Raw genomic sequence first — 18,586 nt, 5'->3', positions numbered from 1 at the left:
TATTCTAGTTTATTCATTTTTCTTTGGCCCAGAGGATTTCCACATTTGATTTTTATCTAGGGCTGCACTGGTTGCTCTCATTTTCTTGTTCTTACAATGGAAGAGAGAAGAGGAAGCCCCTGTAAGCTGAATGTAATGCTTCACAACTATGTAATCCTCTTTTGAAGTTCAAGACAAACATCAAAATAAATCCCATCACTGATTTCATCCTGGAATGACAAATGTCTAAGTCCTCAGCAGGGTTCCCTTGTTGATGTCGCATCATCCAAAACAAATGCACGAGCTTCCAAGTTACCCAAGCATTCATTGCTTTGCCCTCCCACCACCTTTACTTTTGGTAGCTGAAGACACCAACACTAATATGGACACACACAGAGCATGACCTGTCAACAGAGACTGAGCATGACCTGTCAACAGAGACTGGGTCCGGCAGGACTCAGGCAGCGGAGATACTTCATTACAAACTCTACACTTCCTCTTTCTTAGACTGTGGCAATAAGAATCCTCTCACTTCAGACTCAAACACTCCAGTAGTTTCTGGACCAGCTAATGGAGAGAGGGCCTTACACATCGACCCCGTAATTCAGTTACTTTCCACACCTATCTATTCTTCCTATGTTGCAGATGCTAAAAGTTACAGCGAACATTTTCCTTCTCAGAACATTTGGAACAGCTAACTGTGTGGGGTTGTTTTTTTCTCCTTTGTTTTGTTCTTTGGTATTTTTGGGAGCAGGAGGACTAGGAGGTGAAGAAGAGCATTTCACATCTGTCACATCATTCAATAGACTTTTCAAATGTTATTTTCCCTTCAAAGTATTTTGCCCAAGCCTAACAACTTTTCACACCTCCAGCTAAAGTGAAGGAAGGGGCTTTTGGTCTGTCCCAGCCCTACCCCTTGCACATACGTAGCAAAGTGTAAACTTCCCCAAGCCTACTGAAACGTAGGCAACCAGAATAAACTTACTGTTGAAACAGAGAAGTGTTAGAGCTTACCTATCTACATAGCAGGTACAACCTACAACCACTGCATGCATAACTTGCTTGTGATACTTTATACTATTCAAATGAAATTAGTAGAAATGATTCATTCTCAGTCAGTGTTATTTTTAAATCACCAGAATTTATTCTGTCTGATTTCTTCCCATGCAATTGCAGACTGAAATGTGGGCAGACACATTGTCCTTCAGCAGTGGTTTGGTTATTTGTTCCCCGTTTTTGCATATACACCGAACAGACGGTAATACACACCTATGTACACAGCTGTACAGAGAGAGGTACTGGCAAAAAGGAATCTTTGTATGAAACTAGGTAACCATCAGACAACTTCTGCTTAAAGTGACAGAAATGTGCAGATGCTTCTATATGTAGAAAGGGAATTAAAATGAAGTGCACCTTCTACAGCAGGATTTACACAATGCCTGTTTTATAGAACTGCTAAGGAATGTTAATTCTCTGTAGCAAGTCTGCATCAAGACTGGAACAATACTGAGGCAAGATCAAATGATGGTGATTGCTTGTGAGAACTCTTTTACTGTCTTTGCCTATATTCCACTACCTAACTTTTAAACTTGGGAAAACCTACTTTTTCCTTTTTTTTTTTTTCTTTTGGTAATAAACTGCCATAGAGTTGGTGCAACACACGCACAAAATCTTTTCCTATCAGCTCCGGTATCAAGGCACAGAGCTGAGATGTACTCTGAACACAGTATTCCATATCCCTATAAAAGAGCCAGCCAGTGAGATAGCACAGTGACAGCCAAAGGCCAAATCCTGCCCCCTTATACCTGAATTGGGGCCGTTATCACCTAAGTCATAATTGAAAGTGATCCTTAAGGACCTTAGCCTTTCAGATGTTTCTGAGAGAGACATTCTGGAATACAACAGAAACACATCATATTTCACACAAACCTTACCACAAAACAGAAAAAGAAAGAGCAAAAATATGCTCACTGTTTTGTTCAGCCTTTTATTCCATCGTTATGGCACAAGATAGAACTTAAAGACAACATCACTGAATACGTCTTCAACGACATTAAAATTAAGACTAACAAGTTTTATAAAATTCTTTTGGTATGATACACTTTCCCTTACCAAGTGATAACAGAATTTCTTCTAAAATACTGAAGTACATTGCCACCTGCTGGCCAGAAAGGCTTTCGCAATTTGAAAGCAACACGTATAAAACACTGACATTTGACAACGCAACACAGTTATCGAAGAAGTACTGCTGACCCAGGCTTTGGCACAGTATGTATAGAAACGCAGCTGTGAACTTCTTCTCATGGCATATTCACTTCCAAAATTCAGTGTGACCCCGTTCTGCAGATATCCTCGTCTCGATGAAGCCTTGTTATTTTAAAGGAAAAAAGCCATATTCTTTCTCTACCGTTACACAACTCAACGTATTGGGTTTGGTTTTCTAAAATTTGGATTCCAGTTCATTGTTTTAGAACAATATATAGAGTCATACATTTATAAATATATATATTATATCCTGTATACATAACATCGTTTTTCCTCTAGACTGGTAGGGCAGACCTTTGCGCTACATCTTTCACTGGTTTAGGCACGGCCTCGTTCTTATTTGATTTCCCCAAACCACCTTTTACTACAATCTAAAAAAAAAAAAAAACTTTTAACATTCATCTCATATCAAATTTTAATTTTGTTTGCAAATATATTTATAAGAAAAAAGAACAAAAATATTTGGTATTCCCCCCCACCCCACCCTCCTAGTCACTACTACCCTTATAAAATATATGGCTTTTCATGTTCCACTCTATTTTAGTGTTTTTCGATAGGCAGTGAAAAGAAGGACAACGTTCTCCTTTAGGTCTTTTGTTCTAAGCACAGAAACCAGCTTGTGCACTTCCTATAGAACTCCAACACACATCACGGTAACGTAAGCGCAGTGATTCTTAGAAAAGCAGTCACAATTGATTGACGTCTGAATATGAAAACATAATATAGGATTATCATACAATACCCATGACAGAATATACAATCATCAAACTGCAGATATATAAATACATTTGAGCCACATCGAAGCAACAGTTTTATCTTATAAACAGCGTATGTATGCATACAGGGTTATTGGACTAACACTTCCATCTTCTTTTCTCACAAGCTTGCTGAAAAACAGGACCGTACTGTATTTGTAAATAGACTGCTTGCCAGTGCTGTTAGGGAATTAAAGTGAACAAGGTTTAAAAAAATTACATGTAACTTATTCGGTAGAAAACAAACAAGCACCTCCCAGTTTTCCAGTGTCGCCACTGTTTTCCTATGAGAGGGAGCATAGGTATGAGAAGCAGTTCTGTGGAGTCTGATCATACAAGGGTCTCCGGGAGGGCATCGGGGTTATCAGCTGATAGAAGCTCCCAAATTTGCCACCTCTCTCTTTGCCAGTCCTGCCAGTCTGGCTCCGAAACATTTTTACTGTTCTGACTGTGAGCCGCCGTCGAATAGATGTTACCTGCTTGGGTGCGCGGGGCCAGGCGCTCCTGCCTGGAGATGGCCTGCTCGGGGGCTTTGACAACGGGCCCTCCAGCTGCTCTGGTCCCTGCATTTTTGTCATGGCGCTGAAGTCTCCACAAAGAGTGCAACGTTGAAGAAACGCTCGATTGCTGCGACAACGCAGGGCTTGCTTTGGGCTGCCCAGGGTATGGAGGTGGTGGCCTCTCTTTGCTGTAGGAGGGCTTGCCCATGCTCTGTGAGCAACCCGCATGTGAGTCATGCTCAGTGAGGTCCTCCACACTGCTTAAAGTCAAGTGCCGCTCCGACTTGGAGCGTGACTGGTCCAAACACCTACCACCAGCTTCAATGTGTGGATTACTGCATACCCGAGACATGGCAGGCTGGAGCTGGCACTCGGGAATAGCGGCAGTTGTCTGACTCCTGCGCATGACTTGCCTGCCATGATCCAGTTCGGAGGAGCTGCCCTGCCACCGAGGAGAATATATGGAGAGGTTCCCTTGTGAAAGAGAGCACTGTCCAGGCCGCAGCAAGCTGCTTTCGTAAATGTTTCCGTAAGAACCTGGGGACCAAAGTATGAAAGATGTCAGTCTGTGGTCATTTATGTGGCATTCTACAAGTTACTGCTTTTTCCTTGTATCATACCACAAAGAGAGATGGGGATTTTTATCATCAGGCTATGCAGTTAAAGGCTCAACAGCTTCACCATTGCCTTCCAAGTTCCTGCACTGTGTCTACCTTCTATAGTGAGTTTCAGAACTATTCAAAACTGTTTTCAAAGTAACTTGAAAATGATTTTTCAAAATTATTCTTAAAATGTCTTAAAATTGTGTCTTAAAATTCTGTCACGTGTAAAATCATTGTGCTTCTCTGCATTTGACTGAACAGCAAACCTTTCAAAGTCAGTGTTTTACCTACACATTTAACTCTTTGCAACATGAGCTGTCCTACTAATGTCACTGTGATTTCTCAAAACCTGGAAAGTGTTTCTGCCTTTGTTAGCTTTGGGTTTAAAAGTTCTGAGAAAGTTCTGACCTGCAATGCCTGTATCTTTGCAGCCACTTTTCAGCGTTGAATGCCAGGTGCCCCAGATATCAAAATGATCTTCTGAAACATCTAAATAGCAAGGAGAGCAGGAAAATAAAAGGACAAATCCATTAAGACACTATTTAGAAATATGTAAATGTAACAGTATGTTAAATTGACATAGAATCATAGAATCACCAAGGTTGGAAAAGACCTAAAAGATCATCCAGTCCACCTATTACCAATAGCTCCCACTAAACTATGTCCCTCAACACAACATCCAATCATTCCTTGAATACCACCTCCCTGGGCAGTCCATTCCAGTTCCTGACCACCCTTTCTGAGAAGTAATATTTCCTAATGTCCAGCCTGAATCTCCCCTGTAGTACCTTGAAACCATTCCCTCTGGTCCTATCACTGATGACACATAAGACTTTGTGCAAGGTATCAGAGTTGTCAGCGTCTTCTAGTGTTGGGCTTACTGTGCACCTAGCACAAACAGACCAAACGTTTACTCACTGTTTCAGGCTCAGGTCCTTTAAATGAATTTAGTGAACTCTGTATGAGAGGGACACCTGAATTTGCTGAAAGAATGAAATTTTGCTTGTCTTCTGCTTTACTGAAGTCAATGGGTACTTTGGACAATAACAGGAGGATTTGGTCAAAAGAAGTTAGTCGGTTCATTTGCTTCCCAAAGGGAAAGAACGGCAAAGCTCCCACAGGCCCTCCAGTATCAGTGGTCACTGTAATGCATGCTCTAGCAACCTGCAGTGTACTTCTTGCAAGGAAGTGCTGTCACAAAACAGATTTAACAAAATGCACATACTAGGCCTCATGCTGGATTCTAACCTTTCTGCACCATTTTCTAATTCCATCTGGCAGAAAGAAATTTCCTAATTCTTCACAGTTTGCTACCGTTGTGATACATATTAAAGTCCAAAGAATGGTTAATATGATGAAACTTTGTTTCATTTCCTGTTCACAACTTAGCAGAAACCTAACCACATTTTGAAAGCAGTTCTGAGATTCAGATGTCGAACAAAGAAGAAAAATGCCCACTGGCATTTACAAAGCTTACAACTGGGATAGTAGTCTAAATCCCATTAATTCCAAATGGACTTAAGTGCCTAACCACTACTTCTGAAATAAAAATACTTACCGAACAATTCTTCGCACCTCTAAACACTGAAATTCCTTTAAGTTTGGCTCACTATATGTGTATTTCATGAAAGTAACTGTTAATATTTTCTGACATTTTTAAATGAAAAGCATCTGGCAGAGCTTGTAAGCTATCAGCTTTAATGAGAGTTCTTCACAGAAGAAATTATTCAGGTGTGCGCTCCCTAGGCAGGTATGGAAACTATGGATCCCTATGCTGGTACTGCTAGGTGTGCTATTGGTAACAGATGTAAAGCTGTGCAGCTCAGCCGTGTTCTCCAGTGCAAAGCACTTTTCAACTGCACAAAATTTACAGCTTGACATCTTAAACTTAGATTTCTCCAAAGGCTGGGACGTAGCACTGCAGGTATTACAGTCCTGGCAAGCAGAACTAGAAATAACAGTCTTTAGCATGCTCAGAAAAAGGATGAAAAGCTGGATGTAAAGAGCAATCGCTCCAAATTTTGAAAAATGCAATACTAAATGCATCCCACACAGGTGGCTGAGCTAGGGGTACTAGTCAGTCCTTACCTGTGAGGCTGTTACACTACAACAGTCTCAAGTCCTGATAGATGATAATAGAGAGCAGACGCTTTTCAGCTACATCAGAAATCCCCATCAGTCACTCAGAATGAGGAACACAAGGAGGATATACCTTTTCCAGCCTGTGGTGCAGAAGAATTCTCCTTTGTCTTAGGCTGCAAATGTGTGTACTGTTCTGGTACCCTGTACAGCTTATCCGGGCTGTGCACAACTTCTTCTTGTGTTGCCATCAGCGAGCGCTCAGACAGAACGGGGGAATTGTTGTCATATGGGGAGACATCTCCGCTTGAAGCTTTGTTGGAGTCGATGGAAGAGTGTCTTTCTCCTGTTGAGTAGGAGCCTTCCGACCGCAGCATCTCAGGGCTTCTGGGAAATGTTGTCAAACAAATGACGTTAGTGAAAAATGCTTCACATTCACAGCTACGTGCACACTCTGACATCACACAAAGAAAATAAAATGCAACGGTATGGTCACAGCTGCTGAAATGAAAACACTTCAGAAGCAGGAAAAATGAATTTTCCACGAGTGAAACTTATGCCATGGAGTGGCCAGCAGAGGCCACTAAAAATCAAAAGATGCTGCTATCAAGTATGAAAACAATAAAAACCAAATGCTGTACAGTTCACCACAGGAAATTAAACAGTGAATCAATTCCTTATGTTACCTTGACCATTCTGCTTGTTTCAACAATAAATCTGAGGGCATGATAGGGAAGATTAGTTTGATGATAAGAGTATGCTAAAATAACTTGTTCCATTTTACAGTAATACAAAGTCAGTGAAAGCAAATACTTTAGCTCATCTCTCACTCTGTGAGCAGGACCTCTTATGGAGGAATCAGAAGGTAAATATTCTATGGAGGAATAGCATCAGGACTATCATATTTCTGATGGATGCAGAAATCAACTGGCTTTAACTATGACCCAAAATAAGCAACCAAAGCCCCCTTCAAAAAGTACATCCCAGGCTCAGAGAGAAACCTCTCATTTTTAAAGTGTGTTGAAAACATAGAAGGAGATCTCTCAAATTCTTACAGTTCACCAAGTGGACAGGAGACAATCTGTGAGCCACAGAATGTCCCAAAGAATATGGAGAAGAACTCTGCAAACATACTTTCTCTCTGTTGGTTGCCCCTCATTTATATTTTTGTTACTCATTTTTCACTTCTCTGACCCTCGATCTTTGTTTCTTAGATGCTTATCTTCCATCTGTTCTTCTCTTGAGCCAAACTCCTTTTATCAGTGACCTCACATTAATATATGCCGTATTTGTATGTGTTACAACAGAGGGTCTTCCTTGTCATGTGTACTGAGAATGGTCAGCCTTTCTGAGAGTTAAATCAGGCTTAAACTGAGTGAGCAGCTAATGTACATTACTCATTATGAAACAACCCTTGTTCCAGACAAATGAAGTAAAACTGAAGAAGGAAAATAAAGAAAACACGGAGTGGTAAGACAGGCTAGCTGCAGCAAACTAAAGATTGATATGCAGATACTGACAAACCTTAATACCTCTTTCAAGCTGTTTCTTTCCCCCTCATTGATTTATGAGTGCTATGTCTTGAACAATAAAATATATACAGTCAACATCATGATTAGTATGTTTTTCAATACTTGATTTTTTTTTTTATTTATTATTTTTAGTGTAAAAGGAACCATAAAGTGTTGAGATTTAATTAGGTTTTCTCTTAGTTACCCCCCAGCAAGGAAACCAACACCAAACTGACTCTGAAACTTAATGAGGGCCAGCTTACAAAATGGGAGCTGCCATTTGGCTAAACAGTACTGCTCCAGGCTGCCCAGAACAGCTGGCACAGTAATGTTGAAGAATCATTAAAAAGAAATTGTAAATCGTGTTCTCAATTGTGAAGATTCCAAGCTGTAGATGAAGACAGGGTGAATAAATCTACAGCTACTGAAGAATTATTGGCCTTTATGTACTTGAAATTTCTAAATTGCTATCACAATCGAAACTTCTCCCTCTCTCTTTTTTTTTTCTTGCTTCTTTGTTCCTTACAACTTCCTCTCTCTCACCTCCTAAATTCTAAAAAAAACCCCAAACTTGTGCAGTGAATGTGGGACAAAATGTGATGCATTTAAGTAATGTTTTGAGAGCCTTAGAAGAGTCGGAAAGACCTGAGAGAAAAGGGCAGCAGTGTAGCTATCTGTAGATTTCCTGTGACCAAATGTCTTTCTCTCCAGCTTTCTAGACTGAGCGTCATCTAAACCTCATCCTGTTAACATAAAGACATACTTAACACTAACACTGACAGCAGGAAGACCTGTCACATGTACATCTTTGCGGGACCAAAACCTAACTACACTGCATAGGACAAAGAGGGAGGTTTAGCCCTGCGTAGCCATGGCAAGGTAACACAAGGAATGAGGGCAAAGGGAAATGCAAATGAAAGGGATGTGGGAACATAAACTTGAGCTTTGTGAAGCACCAATTTAATGTCTTACCTTGAATGATCTCTTATAGTCTATCTTGCCTCAAGACAGAGCTCCTGATAAAAATGTACTTAAATGGAAACTGTCAAGCCTTTGAAAACTTCAAGCTTCCAACCTCATTTACAGCTTCTGCTAGTAAACTCATGCAATTATTTATACCTAATATCATATTCAACTTTGTTTAGAAAAGAAGTTTTAAAAACAAAAGGAAATGCCTGTAGACTAAGATTATTATTGTAAGAAACCTTAAAAATGGATTGAATACTTTGAAGCTGTAGATTGATCTCACACGTTTGCTTTACATACATAATTTTAAGATGCTATCTAAGAACTAAAAAACTTTGGCTCACATCTTTCCAAATAAAGAATGGATTCCCACAATTCCCTTAAAACAAAGATTTTGCATCTGCTTGGTTTGCAGTTTGAATTCATTAGCAATCAGATATTTACTAAAATTCAGAATTCATCTTCACTTGCATTGTTTTGAGACTGTCTGCCCACACACTGGGGAGAAAAATATGGAAACAAAGTAAATCCTGCACAGGATATGCACTCACCTATATGCAGTAGAACAGTAGATTATATATTACCAAATGTCAGAAATCGGAAAGCAAGTAAAATATTTTCTGCAGGCTTTGAACTACATTAAGGAAAAGATTTAAGAAGTGTTTAAGTATCCCCATCTGACTGAAAGGTGTGAAAGCTGCAGAAAGAACCTATAACATATTGGTTCAAAAATACTGTTGAGTTTTCCTTTTTAGCTGGCATCCTTCTGTGTTTAAGTTATCTGCCAGAGCCTACCAGTATGAGTGACTTGCAAAAATTTTAATAACAGTAATTGCTTCCACTGAGGACATTCCTACATTTCCAATGGTGTCCAGGTCATGAAAAGAGGAAATCTCATTTCAGTTTTGGCAGAAATCCTTTTCTGCTATACCTGAATGATTCTGACAGGAAAACCGATTATATATCTTGTAAGAGGCAAACCATAAAGAGTGTGATCGCTTGGCAGCATGAAATAGCAATTTCCATATATATTTGAGGTACCACCAACAAAACAGATTCTTGCAGGATTGGTTGCTACTGTAACAGGGTAGAGGACCCTGATTCAGGAAGCCTCTGCAGGTCTGTATATGAACATACTATTGTATGACCTCATCTTGGATGCCACAGGTTAGGGTAGATTAAAACCTATCATCACCATTCAAAAGCACTTGAAAATCCTATTAATTTAAAACACATTTACTCTAAAATTACTCTAAAATACATTTGCTCTATTTGCAACCACGGTAAGTGATAAATACTCATAAGAAACATTTTATTTTTGTCTTAAAGATTCTTCAACTTACAGCTGAAAACTGCAAATTCCATTCTTATCAAGCCAACATACAAAAAGTTAAGTTATCCACAAAAGCAGCCATCATAATTGCTGCCACTTTTAATTAGTGCTTTACCACGACCATGTTTCATAAAGTCCCTGACACACCATTCATGATGCTCAACTCTTAAGAGAACTGAAAGGTGAGGAACACCTGATTTGTCCTCCTTGGAGGAGGAAAACAGACTGTGTTTTCTGTCAGATTAGAGTCAAGAAAGTATTTGCAGTGACCTCAAAAGTGGAAGGGATGTGAGAGCAGTTGCAGAAACAGGACCTTCAGAGTAAGTAATGTAACATTAAAGTCTTGAAGTTGATTTCACACACTAAATTATATAGCCAACCAGCTTTTCTGATGAAGATTCTCTTGTGAATATCTAAAGTTTCCTGTTCTGTGGATCCAAATTTGGAATGCCATTTTGAGTACATAATCAGTACAATTTCAAGAGTTGTATGGACATATGGTGGAGAATCATTGCTATGAAATCAAGGCAAGTATCTCCTTGTTTTCTGCTGCCTCACACTTCCAACAAAATAGATAACCAATAAATGCATTACCTACAAGTCAATATTATGCCCTGAAGATTGATCTCTTAAGAGCATCACACTCTTAGCAATAACACTAAGCAACATTCTCTCTAATTTCCTGGAGTATCTTAACCAAGAAGCTGTAATCACAGTGAAAACATGTTTCATTAACGTTAAGACTAAATCACTCACATGATATCAGAGTAGAAGGCAAATGAGAAATTGTTTTTCCTATCTCAGTGACACTTCATCTGCCCACTGCTGAAAATACAATAAATTGGTACTAGTGTAGCCAATATGTTCCTATTCGGATTAGTAACCTTTTCTTACAAACCTGGTCTGTGGTGACCAGCTACCCACAAAGGATCTGTTTTTTCCTGTAGGTGTGCATGTTGGCTGAAAATTAAGAATGCTCACAGAAAGGTCAACTAACTTAAAATAAACAGGATCTAACAATAAAATTTTTCACTCACAGTTATTTGTAACATAAATTTATGTTCAATTAGTATGTGAATTCACACATGAGATACAATTTTATGCCTTTTACAAAGATTGTGAACTCCACCATGAAGGCTTTCATTGTCTTGCAATATAAATAATATGATCATTTCAAACTGTGGGCTTAAAGAAGGAAGTCTCTACAGAGTACTATATTATTACCATTTGTCACGTGATTTGCAATTTTAACCCATGGCAAATGTGAAACAAGTGTAAAAGACATCTAAAGTAACTAATTACTTGGCATTTTCTGTGAACAAAATATGTACATGGCTAGTTGCTGTCAGTCAGATTACACTAAATGAATTTCTTAACTGCAGTACACTAAACGAAAACACGGACAACTACCACAGATCAGATGATATGTGATAATTTGCTCGTGTTATGTGCTCATATGGCTAAACTAATGGACTAGTAACATCCTTTACAACACATGATATATTCCACATTTTGGAGTTTTGTTTTTTTTCCAGTTTTTGTAATTAAAGTAGCCTTTCCCCCCAGTGTACTAATTGTACTGTTCCTTTCATGCTTCTTCATTTAAATCTACACACACCATTACATTACTGTCAAAAGTACAATGTACAGAGGGAGAGAGAAAAAAAAAATGTAGCTAACTGTACAGTTTCCATTTTAATTATAACCTGAATGCACTAGGCACTTTTCACACACACACAGGAAGACAAAGCCCAATCTGTCCCAGAGAGCTTAGTATCTAGGAAACCTCTTAAAAATTACTTAAAGCAAGATGGTCAAATTTTGTAATTTTAAGAGTCTGGAATATCGGGATTCACTAGAATAAAGGCAATGACTGTGCATCCCATGAGAAAGCCAGGAGTCCTGTTAATCTAAATGTACAAAGTCATAGCATTAAGGCACATGAGTGAAAGCAAACATAAAGCATACGCAAAGTTGGAATATGTTATGTATCATAACTGCAATAGTGACTAGTGGGATTCTTTTTCTCTTCATATATTTCACAAAGTATATGATTAAATAACATCCAAAGAATTTTTGTAAGCCTGCTGCTGCAGCAATTAACTTGTTTACAATGCCCTACCTAGTTCACAAGTGTATACAATAGAAAAAGAACAACAAACTGGTCAAATAGTTAGCCGTGATTGTATTAAGGCACTCTAGGGTGTGTTTCACACTTCCTCTTACTGAAGACTACAATAAACCCAAGATATGAACCAGCCAATTACTAGAAAACATCCTGCCAGATAATAGTGTACTGAATATTTTTATGTACATGTCATTCTGTTCTCTGCAGCAGAACACAATCTTTTCTTTGAATCATGAAAGAAGATTCGTCTTTAGAAAACACTGTACAAGAGTCATCATTTCTTTGGCAGAGTCTGTTTAATGTGGAGGGATTCTCTACTCCACTGTAGACAGTGCAGAAGAGCCGCGGAAAACTACAACCTTTAGAACACTTCCAGTGGGAGATAGAAATTCCCAGAAGAAACAAGGATGATGAAAAAACTGATTACTCACGATGACTGGGAAGCTTTCCTTCTCAACAAATAGTCCACAACATCTGGGTCAGTCTCTAATAGGCTAATAAGCACTTCGTTCTGTAGATCAGGGGAAACCTATCACGAAAACAAAAAATAATTAATTGGAGATAAATATTTCTGCCACATATATCCATTTTGGTGCAGCACTTAATCTACAATTATAGTGTATGAAATAAATATTCAGATGCTCCCACTTAAAAGAGACATTTTGTATAAAAGATGAAAGTAGGACTGAGGACTACTTTGTACAAAGCCAAATGCTGATTACTGTTGAATATCCTATTGGTGTCCAGTTGAGTATTATAACAACAGTGGGATTATTCACATACTGCAGTCACAAAAGCCCCAGTTTAAGGTCCTTATCTTCTATCTCCATTCAAAGATCTGGAGATACTTAAAAATTTCAGTTCCAAGCAACTGTATATCACCTGTTTTTGAAATAACACAAGATGTAATTACACAGGAAGGAAAATGGTTCTTTATATATTCCATGGCATTTAATTTATTTATATCCCTCTCAAACGGAAATTTCATGGTAAGAGCTCTATCTCTGAAGTTCTTCCATTGTCCATTCTTCCATTTCAGTGATAGATGCTAAAGGTAAACATTTTCCTAAATTAAGCTTTATAAACTTGTATTCTTCAGATATCTGGATGACCAAATTCTGGGATCCAGAAGCATGTAAATTCTGCTTAGGGCCTGATTCATGACAGATAGAGCTGCAGGTTAGACAGTCTCAGCAAGGGGTCATCAACTGTGCAATCTGCTTCTGGATGCAATTTGTCAGAGCCTATATCTTTTGACCTTCAGGTCACACTTCATGGGCCATTTATTCTCCCCGACATTTACTGGAAAATAGGAATAGAATTACTAATAGATTCCTCAGGGGAATACCTCAGTTTGGAAGGTATGCATTTAAGAAGTCATGTTACAGAAAGGACATATTACTTTGATAAAGGAAATTATTTGAAAATAAATGAAGATAGGCATCATTTAACTCAAACTGATTCAAAACATTTAGGAAAAAATTGTGTGACTGACTTTCTTTTAAAATATTGCTTTTGACTTCTATGCTGGAAAAATTTCTTAACTATGGGCAATGGCACACTAGTCTTTAAATAAATTATTTTAACTTTATAGGAACATATTTTTGAAAACCTGGTGCTGTGTGATTTTTCTGTTCAGAAAGCCTTTTTATACACTCAATACAACAATATCTGAGAGTGAAGCAGGTTTCATACCTTTCTGTCTTTATCATACTATTCATCTCAGAATCAAGTTGTTAAACATGTAACAATCTACTGAGAGGAATTCATCTGAAAGCAATTTATATCAATCTGATTTACTAATTTGCAAGTGTAGAAATATGTGTAAACAAATGTATATATAGAGAGAAATACTATATGCACATCTCAGGAAGATGATACAGAGCTGAAATAATCATTATTGAAATAATTGCTTAACTGGCAATTATGGCTGAGAAGATGGATGAGAACTTGAAGTTCAGTGACAGAAGGGTAAGGTAAGGACATGCAGAAGCCAAGGCACCACTGAAATAACTGCATCTGTTGAGCTCACACCAGGACTGCTCAGAAGGCTTGGGGCTGTCAGGACTAGGGGAGATAATTTTGAGTTTTTAGGGGTGAGTTTCACAGCTATCGAGGCATAGAGGGGCGAGGGGACCCTTGCAGTTGTTGTCCCTCGCTAATGAAGTGTCAAAGGAAGGCAATGTGTAACTGCCTCCTCTGTGGTGAAACCATAGTAGCCTCTAACAATAAAAATAAATTTCAGACTCTACATTCTGCTTCTTTGCAGGAGGGATGGATTAGGCACTAGGCAACGTAATTGCATGGCAGGTGGGGTGGTTGGGTTCAGCTTCCCTGGATTCAAGTGCTGGGCACTGTTCAGACACTAGTATAAAGCAGTACCTCGAACATTCCTGCAACAAGTACTAATGCATCTCTAAAACCCACTGAACTTGATGGGAATTAGATATTAAAGTCATTAGTATCTATGAAGCAAGGGCAGCATCTTCTATGCTAAATCCACATGTTTGCATATTACTAACATTAACAACAAGCAAAGCACAAAAGCACCTTGGCATCAATACACTATATGTTACAGCTGTATCTGGATCCTCATGTCCAGATGTTTATCCTTTTTTAAATAGCACAAATGTTAAGTATAAACAGAAGTTATGGGTTGGCTTCATTCTGGTAGATTTGCCATACTGTTTGTTAAGCAGTGGGAACGGGCAGAGTAAAAGCACCCAAAGATGCTCATCTGTTAGGAATTCCTGTAAATTTTACATCAACATTTTTTCAGCTTTCAGGAGAGCATCTGTGACAGGTTTGATCCTCCTTTGATTCTCGCATGCAGCTAAGCTTTCATTTTGAAATCTGATTTTAAACTCCGTCGACAATCTGAAGGGCTGCTCTAAAGCACAAAAGAAAGCTTCTCTTTTTTCAGCACTGCATTTAACTTTCAGCTATAAATTCAAGCATTGAGAAGGTAAAGAAATAAATCTGTCAAAATGCAAAGACACCATATGTAAGGTTAGCCTAATCCTAAGTAAGTCCTGCCACTTCCACACTGAACAAGTGCCTGAAGTATGATGTGGTGTGCCATAAAGTGTTCTTAAAGAAAAATAACAGTAAGGATAATTCAAGTATTGCAGATATTCTTATTCAAGTATTATTAAAAACTTTTTAGTGCCATCTATGCTCTGGGCAACAGAACTTCTCACAAGAGTGGTGGTCAGTCACTTTCTTCTTGTGCTATGGAAGGAAAAATAGCACCTCAAGTTTCCTCGAACTGTGAAAAGCATTACAAAAAGAAAGAGATAAAGTAAGAGAGAAAGAAAAAGAAAGGAAGAGAGAGAGAAAGAGTGAGTAGAGAGAAAGAGAGAAAGAGAGAAAGAGAGAAAGAGAGAAAGAAAGGAGAGAGAGAGAAAGAGAGAGAGAAAGAGAGAAAGAAAGAGAGAGAGAAAGAGAGAAAGAGGAAGGAAGGAAGGAAGGAAGGAAGGAAGGAAGGAAGGAAGGAAGGAAGGAAGGAAGGAAGGAAGGAAGGAAGGAAGGAAGGAAGGAAGGAAGGAAGGAAGGAAGGAAGGAAGGAAGGAAGGAAGGAAGGAAGGAAGGAAGGAAGGAAGGAAGGAAGGAAGGAAGGAAGGAAGGAAGGAAGGAAGGAAGGAAGGAAGGAAGGAAGGAAGGAAGGAAGGAAGGAAGGAAGGAAGGAAGGAAGGAAGGAAGGAAGGAAGGAAGGAAGGAAGGAAGGAAGGAAGGAAGGAAGGAAGGAAGGAAGGAAGGAAGGAAGGAAGGAAGGAAGGAAGGAAGGAAGGAAGGAAGGAAGGAAGGAAGGAAGGAAGGAAGGAAGGAAGGAAGGAAGGAAGGAAGGAAGGAAGGAAGGAAGGAAGGAAGGAAGGAAGGAAGGAAGGAAGGAAGGAAGGAAGGAAGGAAGGAAGGAAGGAAGGAAGGAAGGAAGGAAGGAAGGAAGGAAGGAAGGAAGGAAGGAAGGAAGGAAGGAAGGAAGGAAGGAAGGAAGGAAGGAAGGAAGGAAGGAAGGAAGGAAGGAAGGAAGGAAGGAAGGAAGGAAGGAAGGAAGGAAGGAAGGAAGGAAGGGAAAGAAAAAAAAGATTGCTGTGTTTCTCATTGGAACCAGAATAAAAATGAAGAAAAGGTTGTAATGAAAGGTAATACAGTGCAAAGGAAAATATGACAAAACCACAACTGTTCATCTCAGGTAAGACTGATAGACAGGGCTTTGATTGCTTTTTCATGCTTTTATGCATGTTGAAATCTGTAAATCTTTCTCTTCCAGTGTTGTGTGCCACATCCCCTCAGTTCAGTCTTGTCCATCTTCTCTCACTTGTGCTGTATTCAGCAGCAGCTTTGGTCTAGACTTCTATGGGAGCTCTTCACAGCATTCCACCTCTTACTTTCAGAACTGATCTCCTCCTACTGCTGCTCAGCTTCAAGCCACAACAAACCATGCTATTTTCACCTTTTAAATAGTTCTATTTTTTGTCAGGACATTTATTTCTACTAAAATGAAGATGGGATGGTGCCCACCAACTGGCTTCTGCTACCCTAGAGTAGAGCTCTCTGCCTCAGGCCCAAATCATGCAAAACTTACCTACTATTTCACAGACAGAAAAAGGTAAGGTTAGAGAATGAACTGATCAGGAAACTGCTAGGCTTGATCAATGTGTTTTAACTGAATTGCATCTTCAGCAAGCAGTAACATATAGGAATTATTTGCTCAAAAAATGCCCTAGACCAAGGTCACAGTCCTTCCCAGGAGGAACATCTTTGCTTCAGCAAGAGAACAGGGAAGTACTCAGGAACAACACATATTTATACTTTATTCCTCTTAGTCAAATGACAAGTAAGAAAGCTTTGTCTTTGCTTCCCACTTGACCAACAAGAAAGTCTCTGATAGGGAAAGTTATTCCCTTAACCAAGGATCTCTTTTTGCTTCAGTAAAATTAATTAATTTCTAACCCTTAGAGGTGAAAGGCCATTTTCAGTCTTGTCTTTAAAACTAGTGAGAAATGTTTAATGTTCAATTAAATAACCATCTCCATCATTGATTTTCACAGACAAAGAAATCTTCTAAGGAAGATATTTTTATCTACATAGAAACCATTCCTAGCAAGATGTACTTAAACATTTTCAGTATTATTGCTGCAAAGCATCTGCCCTGACAAAAGGTTATTTTGTTTATTAATACAAGTCAAGCTTAATTTAATGCAGTTTCCACAGTTCATTTCATCTTTGTGGTTTTTAATATCAACCAGGTATTTCCTCATTTAACTTAAAAATGCCTAGAAGTAAGACAGAGAAACATCCACGTACCATAAAAAGGGCTTCATAGTTTTCAATCATCTTTTGTACAACAGCTATGATAGCAGTACTCTCTTCAGCTCGAGCTGAACTCTGAACTGTGAATTCTTTGTCTGTAGATTTCTGCTTGTGCAACAGGTTAGGGCCAAAGATAGTAGCCAGGTTAAGTGATGTCATTTTGTTCCCAGTAACCTGGAAAACAGAATATAAATGAAGTGGGGGATCCCAGGATCTAATGTAGCCAAAGATATATGCATACACACAAATCCACAAACAAAAGACATTTGACAGACAGTTAATTCATCAAAATAAAGAATGAGCGCTAGTCAAACATTTAACCATCTTCAGAAATGTTGAAAGACTTTGTTTGGACATCCCTGCTAGGAGCCCTGTGGATTTTCTAGATGGATTTTCAAATGGACTGGAGGAGAAGAAGGTGAAAGTGCTGTCTGCCCTTAATTTCCAGTCAGCTCAACAATGGCATGCTTCATCTGAACTCAGGGAAACCCCTTCCTACTTCAATTCCTCACCATATCACCATCTCTTCAGACCACATACTGCAAGCAGTTAGCTTCTCCCAGTAGCACTCATGATATGAAGTAGACACAGTGAAGAAAAGCATGCTTTTTCAAGTTCAAATTGTTAAGTGGTTTGGATACTTGAGGAATATGTTCATTGCTTTTATTACCGTTTTTCTATTATTTTCTTTTTGCTTGTTTCCTAGGACATGCTAATTATTTACTTTTTTAACCATTTGTTGTTGTTGTTTTTTTGTTTGTTTTTTACTTTCTTTTGCATCTGCAGATCTGCGCTCTGTGAAGCAACCTGACTTCGGAAGAGGAAAAAGGATAGACACCAATACTGAAAAATCTGAAATATATGTCATACAGGTTATTAAATCAAGATACTCATCGTCAAGTTTGTGAGTAGGCTACTTTTTCCCCATTCTATTCTTTTAAGAGAGAAAAAGCAAGCATCACGTGCTTCCTCTCTGTCTTCACTTGATTGCTATTCTGGGAATGCAGAAGATGATGCCAGCAGTTTGAATATGTAAGAATGCAAGTGAATTTCATCAGTTGAACTGGTATTACTTGCAGGCTTTATATTTTTAAAGAAAACAGATATCATATGCATTATTTTTTCATTTGCTTCAGTTACATTTAAACTAATGAA

The 18,586-nt window shown here is 38.7% G+C and overlaps 1 protein-coding gene across 5 annotated transcripts in view; it reads right to left on the bottom strand.

Moving 5' to 3' along the window:
* Positions 1 to 1,952: 1,952 nt before the first annotated feature.
* The window catches only part of ARHGAP6 (Rho GTPase activating protein 6), a 281,961-nt gene continuing 265,327 nt past the window's right edge, over positions 1,953 to 18,586 (bottom strand). For all 5 annotated transcript variants that reach the window (XM_015887037.3, XM_015887055.3, XM_015887045.3 and 2 more), the window contains 5 exons: positions 17,426 to 17,605; positions 12,550 to 12,647; positions 6,314 to 6,567; positions 4,510 to 4,590; positions 1,953 to 4,036 (listed from right to left, as the gene is read on the bottom strand). In XM_015887037.3, the coding sequence (XP_015742523.2) occupies positions 3,330 to 4,036; positions 4,510 to 4,590; positions 6,314 to 6,567; positions 12,550 to 12,647; positions 17,426 to 17,605 (1,320 nt within the window). In that variant the 3' untranslated portion in view covers positions 1,953 to 3,329. The remainder of the gene's footprint in view (positions 4,037 to 4,509; positions 4,591 to 6,313; positions 6,568 to 12,549; positions 12,648 to 17,425; positions 17,606 to 18,586) is intronic.

The sequence above is a fragment of the Coturnix japonica genome, chromosome 1 (assembly GCF_054131305.1).
Source record: "Coturnix japonica strain WE chromosome 1, WE-NBRP24, whole genome shotgun sequence".
NCBI classification, from domain to species: domain Eukaryota; kingdom Metazoa; phylum Chordata; class Aves; order Galliformes; family Phasianidae; genus Coturnix; species Coturnix japonica.
Note: the sequence above shows the minus strand (reverse complement) of the source record. Positions and strands in the feature narration are given on the sequence as shown.